The sequence below is a fragment of the Pelobates fuscus genome, chromosome 2 (genome assembly GCF_036172605.1).
Source record: "Pelobates fuscus isolate aPelFus1 chromosome 2, aPelFus1.pri, whole genome shotgun sequence".
In the NCBI taxonomy this organism is placed as follows: Eukaryota; Metazoa; Chordata; class Amphibia; order Anura; family Pelobatidae; genus Pelobates; species Pelobates fuscus.
The window spans coordinates 189,402,037-189,424,599 of record NC_086318.1 but is presented as its reverse complement, the minus strand read 5'-3'; the positions used below and the strand labels follow the sequence as shown (position 1 = coordinate 189,424,599).

The window sequence follows — 22,563 nt, the reverse complement described above, 5'->3', positions numbered from 1 at the left end:
TCTCTAGGGGGTTTAACTTATGTCACAGAGACTGCACTTTTCATGGTGGTATGCTTGCATGCCTAGAGGACAGATTATGCGTTTCAAGAGTTAGAGAAAGAGAAGACCTCAGGCAGGCTCATAGATTATCATTAAGCTTTAGGTTAGTTATGCTAAACAAATAGTGGTTACATAAAATTATTATTTTGCCCCGGAGACTCCCCCGGCTATGTGATGAGCAGAGCAGCCCCTTAGGCTAAAGAAGGGTTAATAAGGGAAAGCAAGCGTTATTAAAAGGCAGATATCAATAGGAGAGGGCCCAGGGTAAAGATTTAAGCTCCAAATGGTATTAGATGTTACAGCATGTTGGTAGCAGATATCACAGCCATCTCAGGAGCTTGCTTCAAGTGTCTCTCTCCAGCTATAAGCTGCATTGACTATGGATTCTGGCTGCAGTATTGAGAGTTCATGTGAGCTGTCTTCAGGTGCCGTAGCCCTGTTGTATAGGCGTAGCAGGTTGGGATCCCTCTTTGAATTGTTGCCCCGTGCTGGGCCGATCCGAAGGTAAATTTGATGGGAGCTGCGTGGGCTGCTTCGCTGGTCTGCCGTCATCTCCATCTTGTTCGCTGTCTGTGGGCCCTTACTCTTAGCGGTTCTGATCTGGCGGGTACTGGGTGGGCACAACACAGAGCCCCAACTGATTTGATCTCCCCATCCTCGTCGTTAGCCTCCACCATGGTACTATGGGGAGTTTAGCCAGCCAAGAGGGAGGGTTTGTATGCCGTTGGGTATGGGCTGTCAGATTCGAGGTTGCCGCCATTTTACATGTGGCTCCGGGTTTCATCCACAGTGCGGTGTTGTTTCGTTGTTGCGGGGTCACTGTTGCCGCAGGGGTCTCGGGGCAGGGACCGGGATAACCCCCACCGGCCCAAGGGGGGGAGACGGGGCCAGATCCACGAGCTTGAGGGAGTCTGGTGTGACACTGTCTGGCAGGATAGCGGGGTAGCGGCCGTCCACCCCGCTCACCGCCTGAGTAGGCCTCATCCTATGCGGACGACATGTGTCTCTCTGAGGGACTAAAACAGGGATTGCAAGCCTCACCTCAGACCCAGTGCCCCCTCATGTACCGGACTGTGGTTTCTGGTCTTCAGGAAGGTACCAGGTCAGCTTTCAATTGCTTAAAGTTCACCTGATTGCAGGAGCTGTCGTGTCGTGCGACTGTCCTGCATGGCGGTCAGGCCCCGCCCCCTTCTTTTTTTGACTTGTCATTTGTCTCTGCTATTTGAACAGTAGATACAACTATTTCAGGCGTGTTTTCTGGATTTTTAGTTGTATCTTCTTTCTCAGTTTCTATAAGTGCCAAACAGGTAGAAGTAGAGTTTTGAGTTAGACTAGGAGCAAAAAGATTTGAACACTTTGAAAAATACAGTTAACATTGTTTTTGCCCCTGACAGAGCCTTTTAATGTATTTTACAGAGAATTGCAATGCCCCTTAAAAGAGCCTTTCAATGCCCCTAGCAGAGCCTTTCAATGCCCCTACCCAACAGCTTTCTATCTATGGCAATAACAGAGGTTTAACTATCAGCTCCACTCTATAACAAGTGATCGAAAATGGATGATAGCTGGGCGGGCTATCTCACGGACGAGCTAAGTCTAAGTGGCTGTCTGATGGCAGGGCGGGCTCTGACAGCAAGGCGTGCCGACTGCAGGGTGGGCTTAAGGTCGCGGTTACGTGATCTCTGCGGTTTCCGACCTTCCGGGAATAGCAGGTAGCAGCGGCCATCTTGGATGTGGCAAAATGCAGTGGAACCCCCAGCGTTGTTCTCGCAGAACCCTAGACACCAATTGGGAAACGCTGCACTACACAAACACTCACTGCATTCATTATACACACACTCACTCACTCACTCTGCATTCACTAATCAAATACTCTCACTGCATCCTCTACACACACACACATTCTTGAAAACAAACAATTCTGATTGGCATTGTCATAAACTTACCGTGACTCCGCTCCCCCGAGGTTACTTCCGAATTCTGAAGTAAACTCCTCCCCTTTAGATGACACTCCACTCACCTGCCTTATAGGTAAGCCGCGCCAAACTCAAATTGCTGAGTTATTTTGTTCTGACCTCTGACTCCACGCTCTTGTACTTCCACCAACCTCGTTCTCCTCGCTGTCTTCATCCTCTGATATACCAGCAAGGACTCCAGAATACTAATTCCTAATTCGTATAATTGTTGACATTATTATTTTTCCTTTTTACTGCATACAGAATTAAAGACTTTTTTTTCTCCTTCATGCGAATACTGCAATTATGAGATAAAATGTCTTCAACTTATTTTCATTAAGAAAAAAATAAAATCTCTCAAGAAATCCTAGTAAAAGTCCTTTTGCTTTTATTAAAGGTGTAGTACTACCTATTAATTCTGCAGTTGTGTTCCCCCATTTTTATCTAACATTCCTGAAACATAACAGGCATGTATATTTTGTGCATTTAGCTTAATAAAAAAAGATTTGCAAAAAATAATAATGTTCAGGTAACAGTAGATTTGTGTAGAAATCGTTTATTTTTTTCAAAATGGTAAATGTACAGAATATCGGTATCGGTAACTTATCGGCTATCAACCTGAAAGTTCACAGATTATCGGTATCGGCTCTAAAAAGAATAAAAGCAATATCGATCCCTACTAATGAGGTAAATACAACGGTACAGTGTCTAAATATTGTGGAGAATTTTAATAAATTAATCAAAATCGGTGGCATATTGTCCCGGAAAAATAAGCTAAAATGTATAAAGACCAACAGGATTGTTGCTGGAGATGTGGTATAGGAAAAGGCAACTATCTTCATATTTGGTAGGAATGTGAGCTAATTAAAAAAGTATGGGAGGATATCAGAACATATATATTCTCTCTCTCGGGTGTTACTACCTCTTATACCAGAGAGTTTCTTACTACATTTAGACTGGCCTAAAATGTCTAAAGAGAATAGGATGACACATTCTGATGGCCTTAAAATTGGTCCTAGCAAGAAACTGGAAAAGATCCCAGAATGGAATGAAATTAAGTCTCAGATGTTATACCAATGTAAAATGGAACTGGGTATAAATATTAACAATTCCTATAGCTTGGTTAAAATAAACAAATGGAATATAATTATAGACATCCTACCAATAGGACAGAAAAAGAACCCAGAGTGAATCAGAAAACAAATTCTAAGTAAACACAGGAGATTCATTTTAGAAAGGAAAACACCGATGCATGTCTCAGTAGTAGCCCTTTATAAAAAATAGAAGGGGGAGGATATAAGGGACAAATGCAAAATAAGGAAACAAATAAATATCCTAACCAAGATCACATAAGTGAACGTTTTGTATGCTGTGGGATAGTATGTCATATATGTCAAAGTTTTATGTCTAATATATACTCTAAAAGAGAAAACCTGTAATTTGATCAAATTTGATAAATAAAACATAAAAAAAAAACAAAAAACTGTTTGCTAGACTGAACATTGCATGACAGCGTTAGAATTTACAAGAAATGGATAACATGCTACATACAGTACATAATATTTACACAGAGAAAAGAGTTGAACTAGCATAGAAAACAATAGAAAATTGTGGAGCCTCTAGCAGGTGTCACAAATTAGGAGATTCACCAACCCCTAAATACTAAGCAAACAAACACTGTAAATACGGTAGAAGGTGCCTGTATTTCACATAACCCATGGAGGACTACATTTGTTTCTAAATAATGATGTCTAAGTAAATATCAGTGCTACCCCCCTCCCCCCCCCCCTCCCAAAAACAAGTGAAACAAAAATAAAACTTGTGCGTTGGGTAGCATCTTTGGAACAACTAGTAATACTTTTAAGTTGGGCATGGCCAAATGTTAGATCTTCAGCAGTAGAACTCCCATAATGCTTTGCCAGTCTTACTGCCGTTATAACCAAAGAGTAAGTATACTATTCCTTACAATATAGTATAAAGGGAAACTCCAGTGCCAGGAAAACAAACCGTTTTTCTGGCACTGCAGGTCCCCTCTCCCTCCCACCCCCCAATCCCCAGTTGCTGAAGGGGTGATAACCCCTTCAGTAACTTACCAGAGGCAGCGACGATGTCCCTCGTCGCTGCTTCTTCCTCCTCCTAGTGATTGCGTCGGCCGGTGGGCGAGACTGATCCCCGCCCACCAGCCGGGGAGGCCTAATTTCAATGCTTTCCTATGGGGAAATGAGCGACGCTCGAGGTCCTCACACAGTGTGAGGACGTCCAGCGACGCTCTAGCACAGGTTTCCTGTGCTAGAAACCAGGAAGTGCCCTCTAGTGGCTGTCTAGTAAACAGCCACTAGAGGTGTAGTTAACCCTGCAAGGTAATTATAGCAGTTTATAAAAAAACTGCAACAATTACACTTGCATGGTCTGGGTGCCTGGAGTGTCCCTTTAAATCTAAAACAAGTCTCCAAACATTCTTCACATTTATATACAACTTTGCTTGTAAGACTAGAAAGATTGGACTTATTCACTGCACTGAAGTGGCAGCCAACATGCAGAAGTTTGGCTCAAGAGCTAGAGTTGGAAAGTATCTTGGTAACTTTGGTCCAAATACCAGGCCAATAGGTCAACATGCACCACAATTTATCATCTAATGAATAAAGACAATACATTTAGTTAAATGTTGATATCATACATTACAGGGACATGTAATGGTATTTGTGTTGCATTGCTCACAGTATAAGTAAAAGACAAAAACAAAGAACTGTAAGAGCTATGAAATGGGAAGTCAAGCTTGGTGAGGTTTATTCACTAAACACTGAATTTCCGTGAACAGAAAGCTGAACTGCAAAATGGATTGAGAAAAAAAAAAAAAAACAGATCTGCCATTTTTGCCTAAATTTCACAATTTGATTTAACACCGAATAAACACCACTGTGTTATTGAAGTGCATAAATAGCTATGGTTAAAAATAAGATTATTAGTAAAGCTGGTCAATTACTTTATTTGATATGGTTGATTCTGTCCATGCTGCTACTTCCTCATTAGTCTGAGCAGTGATGTGGAACTTTGGCTACGACTGTCAGCTGATCACTGCTGTAATGAAATGGTATGGCTGCAATCTCTTTTTTAGCCATAGTTTATTAACATGCTTAACTATGTCCCTGAATGGTATAAGCCAAGTCATGAAAATTATTCCATCCGTTTTATAATTTGTATCTATTTGAACTGTGAAGAACCCACAAAATAATTAAAATGAAAAGCTCCAATCTAAGTTTACAACCAATTTTGATTATAAAAAATAAAATAATAATAATAATAATATAGCCAACACTATTGTCTCCCTTTAAGAGTAAATTATTGCGCTTGATGCTTCTGCAGTCCTGTCCGACTTGTGGTATTCAGTAGGAGGTCTATTTATTGTGGATGGAACCCCTACATTAAACTTCTCATGTAGTTGAATAAAAAACTGCTGTCTAATTGTTAATGGAAAACTCACGATTCTTTAAATGTTCTGTATCATGTCTAATGCGTTTTCATCCATCTGCCACAAATAATCATAGAAGGCTTGAATGTGACATTAGACTAGCAGTATTTTAACTCCATTCATTCTTTAATATGATTATATCCGTAAAAGATCCTTTTGCCAACGGAATAAAAGATACAAACCAAAGAATCGAAATACCTTTGTGGGTACATTTTAAATTATTTGCGGCCTATGAACCTTTGGCCTCCTGATTCATGTGCAGGTTTAACAAGCATTAACTACAAAAAAAGGTTGAAAAACATCCATAGATCTGTGTCACTGAGGGAACAGTCATAAACAAACCCCTTTTCTAGTTGCATATGATTATGTCACTTCCACAACAGATTATTTCTGTCAGCATTGCTCAGTAGGTGAACATTTAGAGTGATAAGTAACCCTTTCCATTTAAACAAATGAAAAATCTTGGAAATCTGAAGACAAATATTTACAGACACAGAAAATAGTATTTACAAAACTGCTAGAAGTAATTTACTTTGTGTTTATACACATTTGAACACTATAAACAATTATAAAACAATAATGCAACTAAGATAATACATGGCATGGCAGGTTATCAGGGTCCTAGGATTAGGACTGTGAAACTACAATACATCACTTCATAGTCCACGAGTTTTGGTTGGCCTGTTTTCCAAATGAAGATAAATCAAGGCCCGTTCCGCTGTTGCACTGATCATACAATTGCTAAAAGAAAAGACGCAAAGTGTAAGTTTATTTATTCAGTTAAACTGGGGTTTTGATTGAATATGCAATAATGAAAATACCCAACATACTTAAGTGCATGACACCTTTTGTATATTATGTGCTATTTTTTGTAGAATTTCCTTTTTGCACATAGTAAAAAAAAAATATATATATATATTTTTTATTATTTTTTTTTTTTTTTTTACTGGATGCAAAAAGGAAATTCTAAAATATATATATATATATATATATGTGTATATATATATATATATATATATATATATATATATATATATATATATATATATATATATATATAATTGAAAAGTCTTACTTCACCTGATTTCCTTATTTACCAAAATACAATTTTGAAGCAATTTTAGGAAAATAACTTTGCAAACCTATTTCCGGGCCAGTTATTTAATACAATTAAGTATGTCAATTTGTCTAAATAAAATTTCAGATTTAGTAATTTGTGCTTCATGTATAATATGTGATTATGTACCATAAGTAATATTAGCACATTGAAGAGAAGGCACTCACCCTTGCTGCTCTAGATATGGAATTAGGGGAGTTCAGACCAATTAGTTCTCCAAGTATCCGTTTCATTTCCTCATTGGCACCTTTCTGAACTTTCTCATCTGTAAAACACATAGTCAGCAGCCATATGAAGGGATCCTTTAAATCAAAGTAAAGCCTTGGAAAAGGTCGGTTCATTTATTGCAGAGATATTAAACCACAATACATGTCTCATCAAAATCTCTATATTGTGAGACATTACTTCAGTTTGCCCTATGCTAGTTACTACATGGCTAATTTAATCAGCAAAGACAGATAAGCAATTACCTGGGAATGAATGTACATGCATACAGAGAAAAAAAAAAAGTGTCTATGGTTTGTTTGTTGAGTGATTAGGAACAATTTGTTTTCTTTTTTTTTTATTCTTTATTTATTTCAAGGTCAGACACCACAATGAAATATGCAATACAATAGAAATGTAGGCATTACAACCAAGACATATCAACATTAGTATGTGGCAAGTATGTGTGTAGATTCATAGAACCATCTGTAAGCAATTTTAGCAGACTGTTGCTTGTTGACTGTGAGAGTCCATACATCGATGGAGTCCCACCCGGTTTTTAAATGAGATAAAAGGTGCCCAGATTCATCGACCTATACGATGCGCTAGTAGGATAGCAATATCAGTGGGAAACAATTGGTTTTCTAGCTGTTTAAACATAAGTGGACTTCATTTCCCAGACTGGTAAGATTTTCCTCTTTTTAACCAGCAGGCTCATTTCCAGAAAAAAACAAGATGTATTTACATACCTGGCAGTTGAACATACGGATGGACTAAGAGTTCAGCAACAGAAATACGTTCCTTAGGATTCCGCAATAAACATTTCTAGGAATAGAAACAAATCGTAATATAAATTACAAAAGCTTTACAAAAAATCCCCAAAAAACAACCTGTAGTTCACAGTTCAAAGTATATGACTATTTTACATTATAAATATTACATGGAATTTGGAAACAATATGTGCACCAATAAAGCTTATATACAAAAGAAAAAAAAACCAAACCAAAAACTTACTCTAAGGACATCTTGAAGGTCTCTCTCTTGAATATCAGGTATTTCTATCTTATAACTTGGGTCCAAAATTGCATGTAGTTTAGTGATTTGGTTAGTAATATGCTGAAATGGAGTCTTCCCATATGTCATACAGTACAATATACACCCCAAAGACCAGACATCACCTTTGGGGCTTATCTAAATCAAGAAGGAAATGGTTAATATGAAAGTGTTTCTTCAAAACCAATTAAAGCAATATTTACCTCTTTAATTTAAAAAAAAAACAAAAAAAAACATAATAAGTGCTAAGGAAACAAAAATGACATAATTTTAGCCATTGACAACACAAATGCATGACTAAACTGTCAGTTACATTGCAGCAAATTATAACAAAGCAGTCAGATTTACTTCAAAAAAAGAAGAAAAAAAAAAAAAGAAAAAATAGAAAATTAGAAATGGTAATATAAAATCTGTGTTCACTTTTTGGATGCTACTGCTAATTATGTGAAGCTACTGTTCTTTAAGGCTGTAAGTGTTGCAATCAGAACTACTTTCTCAAATCCCAACCAAGACAGGCAGTTTTCAATTCAGAATACATGGAAAATCATTTGGACCTCAAAGACATTCTTTAAAGAACCACTATAGGCACCCAGACCACTTCAGCTCAATGAAGCGGTCTGGGTGCCAGGTCCAGCTAGGATTAACCCTTTTTTCTATAAACATAGCAGTTTCAGAGAAACTGCTATGTTTATAATAGGGTTAATCCAGCCTCTAGTGGCTGTCTCATTGACAGCCGCTAGAGGCGCTTCTCACTGTGATTTTCACAGTGAGAAGACGCCAGCGTCCATAGGAAATCATTGTGAATGCTTTCCTATGGACTGGCTGAATGCGCGCGGCTCCGCCGCGCATGCGCATTCAGCCGAGGAGAGTCCCCCGCCCGGCGCTGGAGAAAGAGGTAAGTTTAACCCCTTCGACCCCCGCGGGAGGGGGACCCTGAGGGTGGGGGCACCCTCAGGGCACTATAGTGGTCCTTTCATCAACAACTCCGCCCTCTAAATGGAGCTTTGAGAACTTTTGCTGGTAAATTGCACCCGCCACTGGAACCATTATAAACTGCCAGCAAATTTACAGACTGCAATTAATTTCACTACACTTTTGACATTATAGGTGGTATCGCCTACCATTCCTAATGCATGTAATTTCAGGGTGTTTGCAATTACAGCCATCTTTTCTATTCCAATTGTGATAAGAACCCCCCCCCTCCAAAAAAATAAACCTCTTGCCTACTTTTAAGTGACACTATAGTTACCAGAACAACTAAATCTTATTGTATTTGTTCTGGTGACTATAATCATTGCTTGTAGGCATTTTCATGTCAACACTGCCTTTTCAGAGCATATATGGCCACTGGAGGTGCTTCCTGGGGCAGTGCTGCACAGTAGGCAGCACTGCCGTTTAGCATCTCCACGCTGAATTTTCCTCATAGAAATGCATTGATTCAATGCATCTCTCTGAGGAGGTGCTTATTGGCCAAAATGATGTTTGGCCCTGCCCCAACCCACTTTCTTGCCGATTTTAGCCAATCCAATGCTTTCCGGATGGGAACGGATTGAATTGGCTAAACATTGGCAATTATGATGTCACAAAGGAGGTGTATAGAGGTGGGCCAGTGCCGGCAGACCCGCACAGCGCTGTAAATAAGGTAAGTTTTAATTACTTTTAAGGTGACTAAGGGGTAGGGGAGATGGTAAGCCATCTAAAATGGTCAGGAATACATGTTTGTGTTCCTGACCCTATAGTGTTCGTTTAGTATATGACATATGATGCTTCAGCCATATACATGGACCTTGGGCTGAATAGTGTTTGAAAATGGTCAGCCTTTATAATCTTCTACATTTCACTCCTTGCACAGAAGCAGAAAAGACTATAGAAACAGTTTTTGTTTGTTTTTAAAGTGAAGTGTATGAAAAATAATCTATGTGCTTTCAAAACATGATAAAAGGACATAACGTTTTGAGGTAATAGTTGTCTTTCAATTCTGGTGTTGCCACTATTATTTCTAATCTTTTCTATTTCTGGCTGCCATCTTGGATGAGAAAGTAATAGTACTTGCCACTGGTAATTTAGCAATATAAAAAGTTGGTAAAAAAAAAAATCTGAATACTTTAGCACTAAGTGTGTGTGTGGCGAAAGTGACCACGCCACTGGTTTTTGGAGGGGCCTGTTTGCCAGCCTCCTGCCCTGCGACTATGGCCCTGGGATGTATTGCCCTACTAGGAACTGATTTGGGCATATTGTATTTTATTATGCCCTTTAAGAACCATCTGGAGACATACTGTGGAGTTACTGGGTGGCCATCATTTCATGTATCAGAGGCACATGGTGAGAACAATGGATGGTGGCCATTTTAGCTCACAGACACTTTTCTACACGGTGCCATCTCGCCGGTATATGGTGCACAAAGACATCATGCAGTAGTTTTAAACTATAGAACAGGGGACACATTTAACAGTAATTATTTTTCATATAGCCTGTATATGTTCTGCTGAATCTGCATTAAACCGTATCTTCCAAACTACTGAACGGATCTGGGTGAATTTTGGATATGTGGCTCACCTATATCCCCTGGTTCCGAGGATATATTTATGGGGTTATTATATGTTTTGGGGTCCCTGTGATATGTTTTATAATACTGTATTTCTCTGCCTGTGATAATTATATTAACCATTGTGTTCGATAATCATATCACAGCCAGACGGGAGGATTTTGTGTGGGAGTGTCGGTGTGTATTGTACGGATTGATTGGTTGTATTTCAAAACCCTGTGGGCAGTACTATGTTTGTAGAATCTGAATAAAAGAGGCTGTATGTGCCAGTACAGTCAGTTCTACTTCACCCTCAATTTGGAGTGCCGTCTCTTATTAGGGGAATCTGCTACAAGAGATTGCTAAGCTCTTGTAAGAGATTGTTTCTGTCTTGCTCTCTGAAGGAGTCTACTACGGTGGTTATGGTGTCGGCTAGAGTGCTTGGAGCCCTCAGGAAGCGCTAGGAGCATCCTTCAACGGAGATACCCAGTCGGGGTGCCAGGTGATCCGTTACAGTGTGAATTAATAAATGTATTAACGTCTAAAAAAAAAAATATGTGGATAACAAAGCCAAGTTCAGGTTGGTATTCATATAATCTGCACATGTGCCTGAAATATTGTCAGCAAATAACTAAATACATACATCAATATCACTTTCTTGTCCCCAAGAGAAGAATGCTGCTCCCTTTAACTCTGGTCTTATAATGCCAAAATAGGAAAAAAATAAAACTAACGTAATTTGTTTCCTATGGTGCTTTCCTTGACACGGGATATCTTCATAGAGAGTGAGAGAACATTCAGTGTCATTTCAAGGAGTCAAACTGTGAAACTCCAGGAAGGACTTCTTGTTGTGGTCTGGTAGAGAGCCACTAGAGGCAGTCTTAGTACTGCAAAGCATTGCAATTTCTCTAAAATGTTATGTTTTACATTGCAGGACTAAGGGGTAGACAGGAAGACTTATTAGTCAGTCAAATTAAACATGCGGAAAGAAAGCTATAAACGTTTATATGGGTATTTAACATAAAAAAGATATTTGTGAATATTTCGACCATCGGAAAAACAATATAAAAAAAACCAATGTAATCTATTTGACAACAAAATTACGGTATGTCATGCAATGACTATAACAGTCATTGAGATAAGGATTTCAATGCCATTTATATTTCCCTACAAAAGATGAAAGAAAAAAATATATATATATTGTACAAGTATGTTACACAGGCACACTTTCACCCAGGTCACTGCTATGGAAACAAAACTAACAGTATTGGTATATAAAAAGTGCATAAAGCAAAGTGTGCTTGATATAAACAAGTCATAGATCGTAAAAAGAGATGGTCATAAAGAAAAGAAACAAGAGGAGCAGTGAATCATGTAACGAACCTTCTCTAGTCATTAAATAATAAAAAGCATAGTCTGAGAAAGGAATGAAATCCTACAATATAGCTCTAGGGTCATTCAGTACAGTGAGATTTTAAAGAGAATTTAAAATTTAAGTCCAAAGTAGTCAAATGCAAAGCATAGCGGATTTGGAGAACTTTATTTTTTGCTCCAATTTGATTTTTTGCGAAAGACTTACATGTACAATACATACAGTGAAATACTCCTATATCATTTGTGGGTACATTAGTAAAGTCACAATTGACAGCAAACAAATGCATTATTTCTTCCAAGAATCCAATGGTTAATACACGTTTATGAAGTATTGCACATTATGACTTGTGTGATGACAGTCTAGATTTCATGTCCAGATCATGGCCCTTGTCCCTTACTCTGCTATCCAATGGTATTACAACCCCAGTAATAAGTTACACAGAGCTTTCCTATTTATTATACACCTGAGTACTCCACCGTATGGCAAATTAAAAGAACTACAGCAAAATACCTAAAGGCAGGGTTGGCAAGAACAGAATTAAAGAGTCAAACTGCTTGCAGAAGTCAAAAGTGAGAATGCGTTGTGGACATTCTGCAGACTGATGACTGCATGCCAAAAGGAATTATATGCAAAGGGCAGACACTAAGGGACAAAGGACACCCAAAACATTACCAAAATCTGCAATGCATACATATTCATAGAAGAGAGAAGATGAAAAAGGAGGTTAAAAAAAATTGTACACCTATAGAGCTGCAATAAAATATGAAGATGAGTAGATTTACTTGAAATACGTCTTAAACTTCCAACAAAGTAAAATACAATTGCAAACAAAGCAAAACTGACATTTGATTTTATTAAATCATTGCCTGGAATTTTTTGTTTACTTATCTATAGTTAACAAGTGTGTGCTTCTGCACTGTGAAAATGCAATGCTCTATCCTACAACTAGGCACCTTTATCTCAGCTTTCTGTCAGTCATTGTTATAAGCTCTGTCCTTTTCACCTGGCAGTCAATATAAAGAAGGCATACAGAGAAGAGAATAGTTTTACCCCAAATTCTCCTATTCATTTCCAATAAGGCCCTCCCATTGCTGTGTCTGGACTGACTTGTGATAATTATTTACTAAATATTTAATATACATTTAAAGAAAAAGAAAAAAATTAAGTTAAAGATTATAGGTGATTGTCAATATTTTTTGCACATGAGTAATTTCTAGAGAAGTGACTTTGAAAATAATCAGCAAAGTTATTCAAAATGGAATAGTATTTACCATATGAAAGAAGCCTTTCAAATAGTATAAAACACATTTTAACCCGACCTAGCATGGAAGATGGAATAATGATAATGGCAACCCATTTGTAACGTTACCATACTTTTGTAGCTACAATTACGTTTTCCAATCTTTACATTGCTAAGAAAATCCAACTACAAGTTTATGTCTCTCTTCTAGATGCAGGGAGGTAACTGGCTTAACCAATATGGATTTCATCCAACAAGGGCCATACTGGCTTAACACTCTTGAGTTTCATCCAACAGGGATCGTAATAATTGGCTGAAATTGATGGGGGCTTGTTAGCCCACTGTTCACAGCCATCCAGGTTTAATTATACATTATCTATATAACACATTACAGAATAGTATGGAGTTAATTTCCCCATTAAAGCGGCACTATCATGCCGAATTTACCTTTCCCTAATCGCTTCTTCTCTTCCTCTCAGGATCCGTTCGTCATTTCTTCCTATCTGCTCTAGTTTTCTTTAAAACATAAGACAAAGTAGGGACTATTTTGTCTTATGTATTTTTCCTACACTTGACCAGCGGTGCAGCAAAGTGTGCTCCAATTTCTGTGGTCCGAGCAATTTCCTGCAAGTCTCACCTTTCCTCCGTGATCTTGCGATGCCTACTTTCATTATTTCCGAACGCCCTGTCATTTAGACAGAACGCTGGCAAAACAACCGAATATTACCCTAACAGAATGAGACCAGTTTGTTCATTCATGTTAGGACGATATTCGGTACTTTTAAGTCTGTTCGGAATTTCATTCGAATTAATGAAAATTCGATCCGTGCTGCGGCTACATCTTGCAGCCGCTTAGTAGATAGCTCCCTAATTCCCATGGTATTAGGGAGCTATCTACCAAGAGGCTGAAATACCAAGATTACTTTGTATTAGTAATTAATCTGCCCTAGTCGCTATATCGCGAGTAGGGACATGTCTAGTAAAGAGTGAGCAGCCTGTGGCTGTTCACTGTTGTAAAAAAAATAACATGAATGAGCAGCAGGTGGGGGCCCTAAATAAAAAATGAGGGACCTATAGTTAGCCCCTCCCCTTGGCCGCAGCAGGTGGGTGCCCTAAATGAAAATGGGGGGGAAGCTATTGTCCCCTCTAGCCCCACCCATGAGCGGGAGATGGGGGCTCTAAATGAAAAAGTAAAAAATAAATAAAAAAAATAACCATTTGATGTATTTTTCCAAAACCACCTTTTCAGACCAAAAGCCATAATACACGTCGAACTTATAAAACAAAAAATCCTGGCGAATAAAAATAAATAAATCCATCTTCACCCAGTGAAGGAAGGAAAGTTTAAAAATCCTTCCCACATCCTGCAATTTGACTCAGAGTGCCCTGATTGGTTGGTTTAAGCCAAATAATAAGAGTGCTGTGATTGGTTATCTGTAAGGCTCACTATTTACCTATCAGGTAGCCGCTAATAGGGGCATTCCGGAGATTTTAATCTCCCTTATGCTAATATTGGGGTCATATTAACCCCCATAGAGTGAGGGAGGACATGGGTGCTTAGGAAGTGGCAGGAAGCACAGCTGCCAGCCGCTTCTATCTTTACATATTACAAGGAGGGAGCTGCACGCCGGTAGCTCCCTCCTTGTAATAAACTAAATGAAAAACGAATACAGATATTCGGCGTTTGTCTGACATTTCTATTTATTCGTCTTTCTGACGAATGAATGGACGAAATTCCCGTCCGAATTTTCAACAATAGCGAATGCCCCGGTGTTTAACTAAGCATGCGCGGGAATTTTGATGACGTGTCCCACAGGGCCTTGATCTGCCCACACAAAGATGGCGCGCCTAGGACCTAGGTCCGGGCACAAAATAAAGATTTTTAAAAAGGTAATATGGGGGGGGAGGTTTAGATGTAGTGGAGTCGGGGTTAAAAAACAACGGGATGCGGCCATGACAGTGCCGCTTTAAGGAAATAAAAAGGAAACACCATAAAGAAAATACCTTAGATCTGGGCCTTCCATTTTCTCCATATGATGTGGTATCCTTAATTGCCTCTGGTGGCATATAATTTATTGTGCCTACCTAAAGCAAGAAATAAAACAAAATATAACAATCTATTAAGTTTCATTGACATAGACTAAAGTGAGTTAAATGATAACAAGTGGACATGGATGAAGGCCAAAGAGGTGAAAAATTAGATGAATGGGCAGCTGGGTGTAAGATATAGGAGGCAAACTGTGTGCACTGTACAAAGGATCAGGACAATTTAGGTCTTACAGGGTAACATGCATTATTCATGCATCTTAATATGGGATGTAGCGGGAGTAGGCATTACTGGAGGAGTATGCATTTGTACTAAGTTGTAGATAGGCCGTACAGCTAAAGCAATTAGACTAATAAACTAGTCTAGTTAAAGGAATACTCCAAACACCATAACAACTACAGCAAACAGTAGCTGTGGCAGTCTAAATATAAAGCAATCATCTAAGTACTAGGACTACAGCACACTGTAGTGGTTATGGTGCTAGGAGTGCCCATATGCCACTCCATTGTAAGAACACTGTTTTAGAACAATTGGACCAAATGTCCGCTGGGTGCTACTCCCCACCTCCACTACAAGCTATGAAGAGCCGTAAACGCTCTGAGCAGTAGTAGTGGAAGAGTTGGAACAGCGCCCGGCAGATCCATGCAAGAAGTCACACCATTCTAAAACAGCTTGACTGCAGATAATTGAGTGATGCAATATCACTTCGGGCAGCATAACCACTACAGGGTGCTGTGTTTCAAGTGTTCCTTTAAATTAGTGGACCACATACAAAGCCCTCACGACCAAGCAACATTTTAGGTTTTGCCAGCATCTCCATTGGAATAAAAAAAAGGAAATAGATAAATCCTGGATTGTTGGTGGGCCATGAGGACCGGTTTGAGAACCACTGATTTAAATGAAGACTGATACAGCTTTCATAAAACCTTGGCCTACAAACAAGAAAGGGTCAGCTACTGTGCTCCCAAACACAATATAAAACCCATAAGTAAGGGGCAAGCAGCTGTCCATGGAGACATAAAAGATTATTTTAAAATTAAAATCAATGAATTTGCAAGCGAGGACATCCTACTATTGTCTAAATACAACAAGACCACAACAATGATAAATCGCTATTAAAAAAACAAAAAACAAAAACACACATTACCTGTGAATCTTTAACAATGCTGGTTACATCTGGCTGGATTTGGTTTGCAATGCCAAAATCTATTAGCTTTAGCATTCCATCAACAATAATAAAGTTTGCAGGCTTCAAGTCACTGTGAACAATACCTAGGAAATAAAGATATCATGTTACTTTATATCAGACTGGCAATGTTCACTTAAAAAAACATTCTATTCATATCAGTAGGATTGTTTTAATCAATAGTATCGTTTTGCAACTCTTTTCCACCAGCAGGAATCCATTAATGTCCAAATTTTATATTAAATACATTAAACCATTCAGTGAGTGTTTGCTCGATTTGAAGCGACACAGTCATCCCCCCCTACCGAAAAAGTAAACCTCAATGCTGTACTATTGCACATACAAGACTACTGCAGTGACGTGGCTCCTGATGCCAAGAGGACACTCTGGAGGAAGATAACCAGATCATTTTTGGCGCAGCCAAGATAAATGAATCTCACTTTAACCTGCAACCCACCCGCCCCCGGATACCCAGCATCAATGTCACTGTCAGTAGACTTTGCTAATTCTGTAAAGTCCACAGAAAGTGCTGGTTTAAAGGGAGACATTCCAGACTAGAGGTGAACCATTTTTTCCTTACATATAAAATGACATTATAATACAGACATAATGTATTACACTAACAAATCAATCATATATATATATATATATATATATTTACATTTCTTGCAAATCTCCTTTCTTCACAGGGTCTACAGTATTTTAACAAACCCGGAAGTGACTTTATGTAGTATTGCTAACTTTATAGACACAGGAACAGTCCTAGGAAATTGTTACATCAAAATATTGATGTGACAAAAAAAATGATAAGTTTGGCTGGATGAGCAATAATGGTGGATTACTTTCTAAAATTATTGATTTTGTTAAAGAAGAATAAGGATTACCGTATATACTCGAGTATAAGCCGACCCGAATATAAGCCGAGGCCCCTAATTTTACCCCAAAAAACTGGGAAAACTTATTGACTCGAGTATAAGACTAGGGTGGGAAATGCAGCAGCTGCTGGTAAATTTCTAAATAAAATTAGATCCTTAAAAAATTATATTAATTGAATATTTATTTACAGAGTGTGTATATAATGAATGCAGTGTGTGTGTATAATGAATGCAGTGTGTGTGTATGAGAATGCAGTGTGTGTGTATGAGAATGCAGTGTGTGTGTATGAGAATGCAGTGTGTGTGTATGAGAATGCAGTGTGTGTGTATGAGAATGCAGTGTGTGTGTATGAGAATGCAGTGTGTGTGTATGAGAATGCAGTGTGTGTGTATGAGAATGCAGTGTGTGTGTATGAATGCAGTGTGTGTGTATGAATGCAGTGTGTGTATATGAGTGCAGTGTGTGTATATGAGTGCAGTGTGTGTGTGAGTGCAGTGTGTGTGTGAGTGCAGTGTGTGTGTGAGTGCAGTGTGTGTGTGAGTGCAGTGTGTGTGTGAGTGCAGTGTGTGTGTGAGTGCAGTGTGTGTGTGAGTGCAGTGTGTGTGTGAGTGCAGTGTGTGTGTGAGTGCAGTGTGTGTGTGAGTGCAGTGTGTGTGTGAGTGCAGTGTGTGTGTGAGTGCAGTGTGTGTGTGAGTGCAGTGTGTGTATGAGTGCAGTGTGTGTATGAGTGCAGTGTGTGTATGAGTGCAGTGTGTGTGTGTGAATGCTGTGTGTATGAGTGCAGTGTGTGTGTATGAGAATGCTGTGTGTATGAGTGCAGTGTGTGTGTATGAATGCAGTGTGTGTGTATGAGTGCAGTGTGTGTGTATGAGTGCAGTGTGTGTGTGTGTATGAGTGCAGTGTGTGTGCATGAATGCAGTGTGTGTGTATGAATGCAGTGTGTGTGTATGTGTGTGTGTAATGCAGAGTGTGATGCAGAGCCTTGGTGGGGGGTGGCCATTTTTATTTTTTAATTATTATTTTAATATTTTTTTGTTTCATTACATTTTTTTATTATTATTATTTCTTTATTTTATTATAATTTTTTATTTATTATTTTTATTTTATTATTTTTATTTTTTTATTATTATTGCTATATATACACATTTTTTCGTCCCCCCTCCCTGCTTGCTAGCTGGCCAGGGAGGGGGGCTCTCCTTCCCTGGTGGTCCAGTGGATGGGCACTGTGTAGGAGGGGGCTGTGGGAGCTGCAGAGAGATGTTACTTACCTTTCCTGCAGCTCCTGTTAGCTCTCTCCTCCTCCGCCGGTCCGTTCAGCACCTCGGTCAGCTCCCAGTGTAAATCTCTCGCGAGATTTACACTGTGAGCTGACAGAAGAGCTGAACGGACCGGCGGAGGAGGAGAGAGCTGACAGGAGCTGCAGGAAAGGTAAGTAACATCTCTCTGCAGCCCCCACAGCCCCCAGTCTGTATTATGGCAATGCAAATTGCCATAATACAGACAATTGACTCGAGTATAAGCCGAGTTGGGGTTTTTCAGCACAAAAAATGTGCTGAAAAACTCGGCTTATACTCGAGTATATACGGTATATAAAAATAGCACAACTAATCTAACCTACAGAGAGGGGAGAAGAGAGAGAAGAGAGAGAAGAGAGGAGGAGAGGGGAGAAGAGAGAGAAGAGAGGAGGAGAGGGGAGAAGAGAGAGAGAGAGGGGGAGAGAGAGGGGGAGAGAGAGGGGGAGAGAGAGGGGGAGAGAGAGGGGGAGAGGGGGGGAGAGAGGGGGGGAGAGAGGGGGGGAGAGAGGGGGGGAGAGAGGGGGGGAGAGAGGAGGGGAGAGAGAGAGGGGGAGAGAGAGAGGGGGGGAGAGAGGGGAGAGAGAGAGGGGGAGAGAGAGAGGGGGGAGAGAGAGGGGGAGAGAGAGGGGGAGAGAGAGAGGGAGAGAGAGAGGGGGAGAGAGAGAGGGGGAGAGAGAGAGGGGGGGAGAGAGAGGGGGAGAGAGAGGGGGAGAGAGAGGGGGAGAGAGAGGGGGAGAGAGAGGGGGAGAGAGGGGGAGAGAGAGGGGGAGAGAGAGGGGGGGAGAGAGAGGGGGAGAGAGAGGGGGAGAGAGAGGGGGAGAGAGAGAGGGGGAGAGAGAGAGGGGGAGAGAGAGAGGGGGAGAGAGAGAGGGGGAGAGAGAGAGGGGGAGAGAGAGAGGGAGAGAGAGGGAGAGAGAGAGGGAGAGAGGGAGAGAGAGAGGGAGAGAGAGAGGGAGAGAGAGAGGGAGAGAGAGGGGAGAGGGGAGAGGGGAATGTCTTCCGGGAATGGGGAGACTTTGCCTGACGATAAGCGCAATTTTCGTACTTGCGTACGCGGTGTATCACCCTTTAAAAGGCGGGCAAGAAATTTCCCCCCTTTGTTCACGTGGGTGTAGAAAAAGTTTTTCAAACGTTGGATTGAACGGTGGTATCGTTTCGTAATGAGGGCTGTTAAATTGCTTCTGGCTTCCATCAACTTACCGTATGTCTCTGTGAGTTGGGAGCGTTTGTGCTGGAGTTCCAGGCTTTTAATGGTGTCGTATAAGTCCGCCATCATGCGGGTTGCCTCTTTCCTCTCGCGGGTTGCGAGGCTGATAAGAGTTCCGCGCAGGACACTTATGCGCTTCCCATACAGTTACCGGCGACATCTCCTCCGTTCCATTTTCCGTGAAGTATGTTTCTAACGTTTGGGAAATTTCCTCTTTCACAGCCGGGTCCTGAAGTAAGGTTTGATTTAGACGCCATGTCCATGCTGCCAGTTTAAACAGTGGAGATTCTAACTCTATCCGAACCGGACCGTGATCCGACCATGTTGCGGATTCAATGGTCGCTGTTCGTAGGCGGGACAGTCCCTCCTGTCTGATGAGCACATAGTCTATCCGGGAGTATCGGTCGTGGAGCACCGAATAGTACGTATAATCCCTATCGACAGGATGGAGTGCCCTCCAGCAGTCCACTAACGACAATTCCTCTAGTGCTTTGCGGATAGATCTTATGCGGGATTGTGAGAGACAACTGTGGCCGGTGGAGGAATCCATTATAGGGTCCAATGGGGCGTTGAAGTCTCCCCCCCACTATCAAAGCTCCCTCCGCAAATCCGTGTAGCTTACGCAACGTCCCTCGCAGAAATTGTGCTTTGTTGGAATTGGGGACATATATGGTAGCCAGAGTATAAATCCTGTCGGCTATTGTACCCTTCAAGAAGAGGAAGCGGCCCTGATCATCAGTTAGTTTATCCAGCTCTCGGAATCCTAATTCCGCAGCGATTAAAATCGCTACTCCCGCCCTTCGAGTCGTCGGGTGGTTGTTGCAGTAAGTGGGCATTACGTCGTTTGGGAGCTGCGTCGTCCCTGAAATGTGTTTCATGCAGCATCGCTATTGATATGTGTTTGCGGCGGAGGTGTCTCAGTAGGTGTGAGCGGCGTTCTGGATAATTTAAGCCTCTGCAGTTGAGGGTCATGACGGGCAGGGGAGTGCGGTTTTATGCCATTGGGCCTCTCGTGGTCAAGCGCGTGGGCTAGTAAAGGGGGTGTCCTCGCAGCGTTATGGGCTGGCAGTGGAAAGTAGAGGTGTTTACCCTTCTATCACTAGGTGTGACTTCCCGTCTGTGTCCCGTAGTTCTATGTGTAGCTATGCGCAGGGAAGTTTAGTTAGGCACAGACTGTGGTCAAACGTCCGTATGGTAGTTGCCTTCCGTTGTTTGTCTTAGACCTGAGCGTGCACCGCGGCCGAGGGGGGTGTGTGTGAGAGTAAGTGTGAGTATGTGTGTGCGGAAGATGTGTAGGTGTGGGATCGGTGTCGGGGATGAGTTAAAATAAGGGTGGGCCGTGTGGGTCTCACCCTTGGGCAGTGTCCCCCGTGGGGTGAGGGGAGAGGAGTGTCCCAAAGTCTCCTAAAAAGGAGGGTCACATGCGTCTCAGCAGGAGTGACCAGGGGTCACCCCGATAACCAGATCGGTGGGTGAACCAGCCTGTGGCTCCGCTGAGAAGTTCACGCAGGTGATAGTGTAGAGCTGTGGTCGTAGTCTGAACTAGGATAGATAACGTAGTTTTCGAAGTGAGTGTAGATGTCAAGATATCCCGCTCCAACCATGTCCCAGCCCAAGTGTGTATGGTCATAGTGGGTACAAACGAGCATTAAGTGATGTAGTATTAGAAGAAACAGACATTAAACCAGAAATTAAGTCTAAACAATATAAACATGAAGCAACAAGCAAACACAGCCATTACCTCCCGCCCTCTTGAGCTGTTCCCGCCAGCCTATCCCCCCCATTCCCCATCCCCCGGGATGGCCCCTCGAAACAGCCATAGCTACAGAGTATCTGTCCGGGAAAAGTAGAGAGTTGGGTCGTCCGTCTAGCGTCGTTAGTTGTTGTTGCGGACCGTTTCAGCATAAAAGGGAATAAAACCCGTTTAGGCGATAATCCCCTTTATATAGACCAGCAGCTACTATAAGCACCAATTCCCCGAACTCCCAAACTGCACGGATTCACCAACACTCTAACAGCAGACACACGAACCCTGGAAGCAGCCGAACAGGAAAAGCAATACGCACAGCTTACACTCCTGGCAGTCGGCATACAGTCAAATTCCCCCCAAGAATGAGACAACACTTCAGCTTCAGGGTTAAGCAGGAACTCATTTACTCAGGGCTACCTGCCCAGTATTTATGCAGGTCTCCCACCTGGTGGACACTCCCCTAGGGGACCAAATGGAAGACTGTAACAAAGGACAGACATAAACCAATTACAGACACAGAGCAGTAAACCTTCTCACAATGCATCATGGCTTCCTCCCTTCTGCCCTGGAGATAATTGTAGAAGTAATCCAATTATCTCCCAGAACAAAGACAAGACTCCATTACACATGTGGGGACCTAAAAACAGCTAATGCTTTAAAATATATAAAGGTACTTTTAATACATTAAACACAGACATGTAACATATCCCCAGATAGCTCAGGTCTGGGTGCACATTATTAGGTGAATGGCACCCAGACCACACGAATACAGTTTAATTGCCATGGAGCCAAAGTCTTTAATCACACGAATAGGCTCCATGGCATAGCTATCTGGGTTACCACAGTTCACATAGAAATACCGAATTCCGGTGTTCGGTTAATCTTGTACGATTAGGAACCAGGCGACGGACGGCTCAGCGGTGTTCGTGCAATTAAGTGTCCGTTTATAGTTCCATAGAATCCTCGCCGAACACCGCTGGTCTTTCGCACGATTAAAATGGCCGCTGCCTCGTGGTCGGCAAACGAACAAAGGCCACCCAGCGTGCATCAATTAAGCTGCGGTTAACCGCAGCTTCTGGCGGTTAATTGACGGCACACTTTATCTCCTAGGTGGTCCCTCGTACGGTAGTTTGTTCGGTAGATGAAATCTACCTAACACCCCAGCAGAAAAGGCACGAATAAGCCTTTCTGCAGGGAAAATACGCTTTTTAACGTCTGGTCCAAAGGAA

General features: G+C 41.2%; 1 protein-coding gene across 1 annotated transcript in view; it reads right to left on the bottom strand.

Annotated features, from left to right (window-relative positions):
* Window positions 1–5,001: 5,001 nt before the first annotated feature.
* Window positions 5,002–22,563, bottom strand: part of TTK (TTK protein kinase) — a 73,415-nt gene continuing 55,853 nt past the window's right edge. The window contains exons 19-24 of the mRNA XM_063443020.1: window positions 16,168–16,292; window positions 14,978–15,058; window positions 7,796–7,972; window positions 7,531–7,606; window positions 6,745–6,842; window positions 5,002–6,201 (exon numbers count right to left, since the gene is read on the bottom strand). Of these exons, the coding sequence (XP_063299090.1) occupies window positions 6,112–6,201; window positions 6,745–6,842; window positions 7,531–7,606; window positions 7,796–7,972; window positions 14,978–15,058; window positions 16,168–16,292 (647 nt within the window). The 3' untranslated portion in view covers window positions 5,002–6,111. The remainder of the gene's footprint in view (window positions 6,202–6,744; window positions 6,843–7,530; window positions 7,607–7,795; window positions 7,973–14,977; window positions 15,059–16,167; window positions 16,293–22,563) is intronic.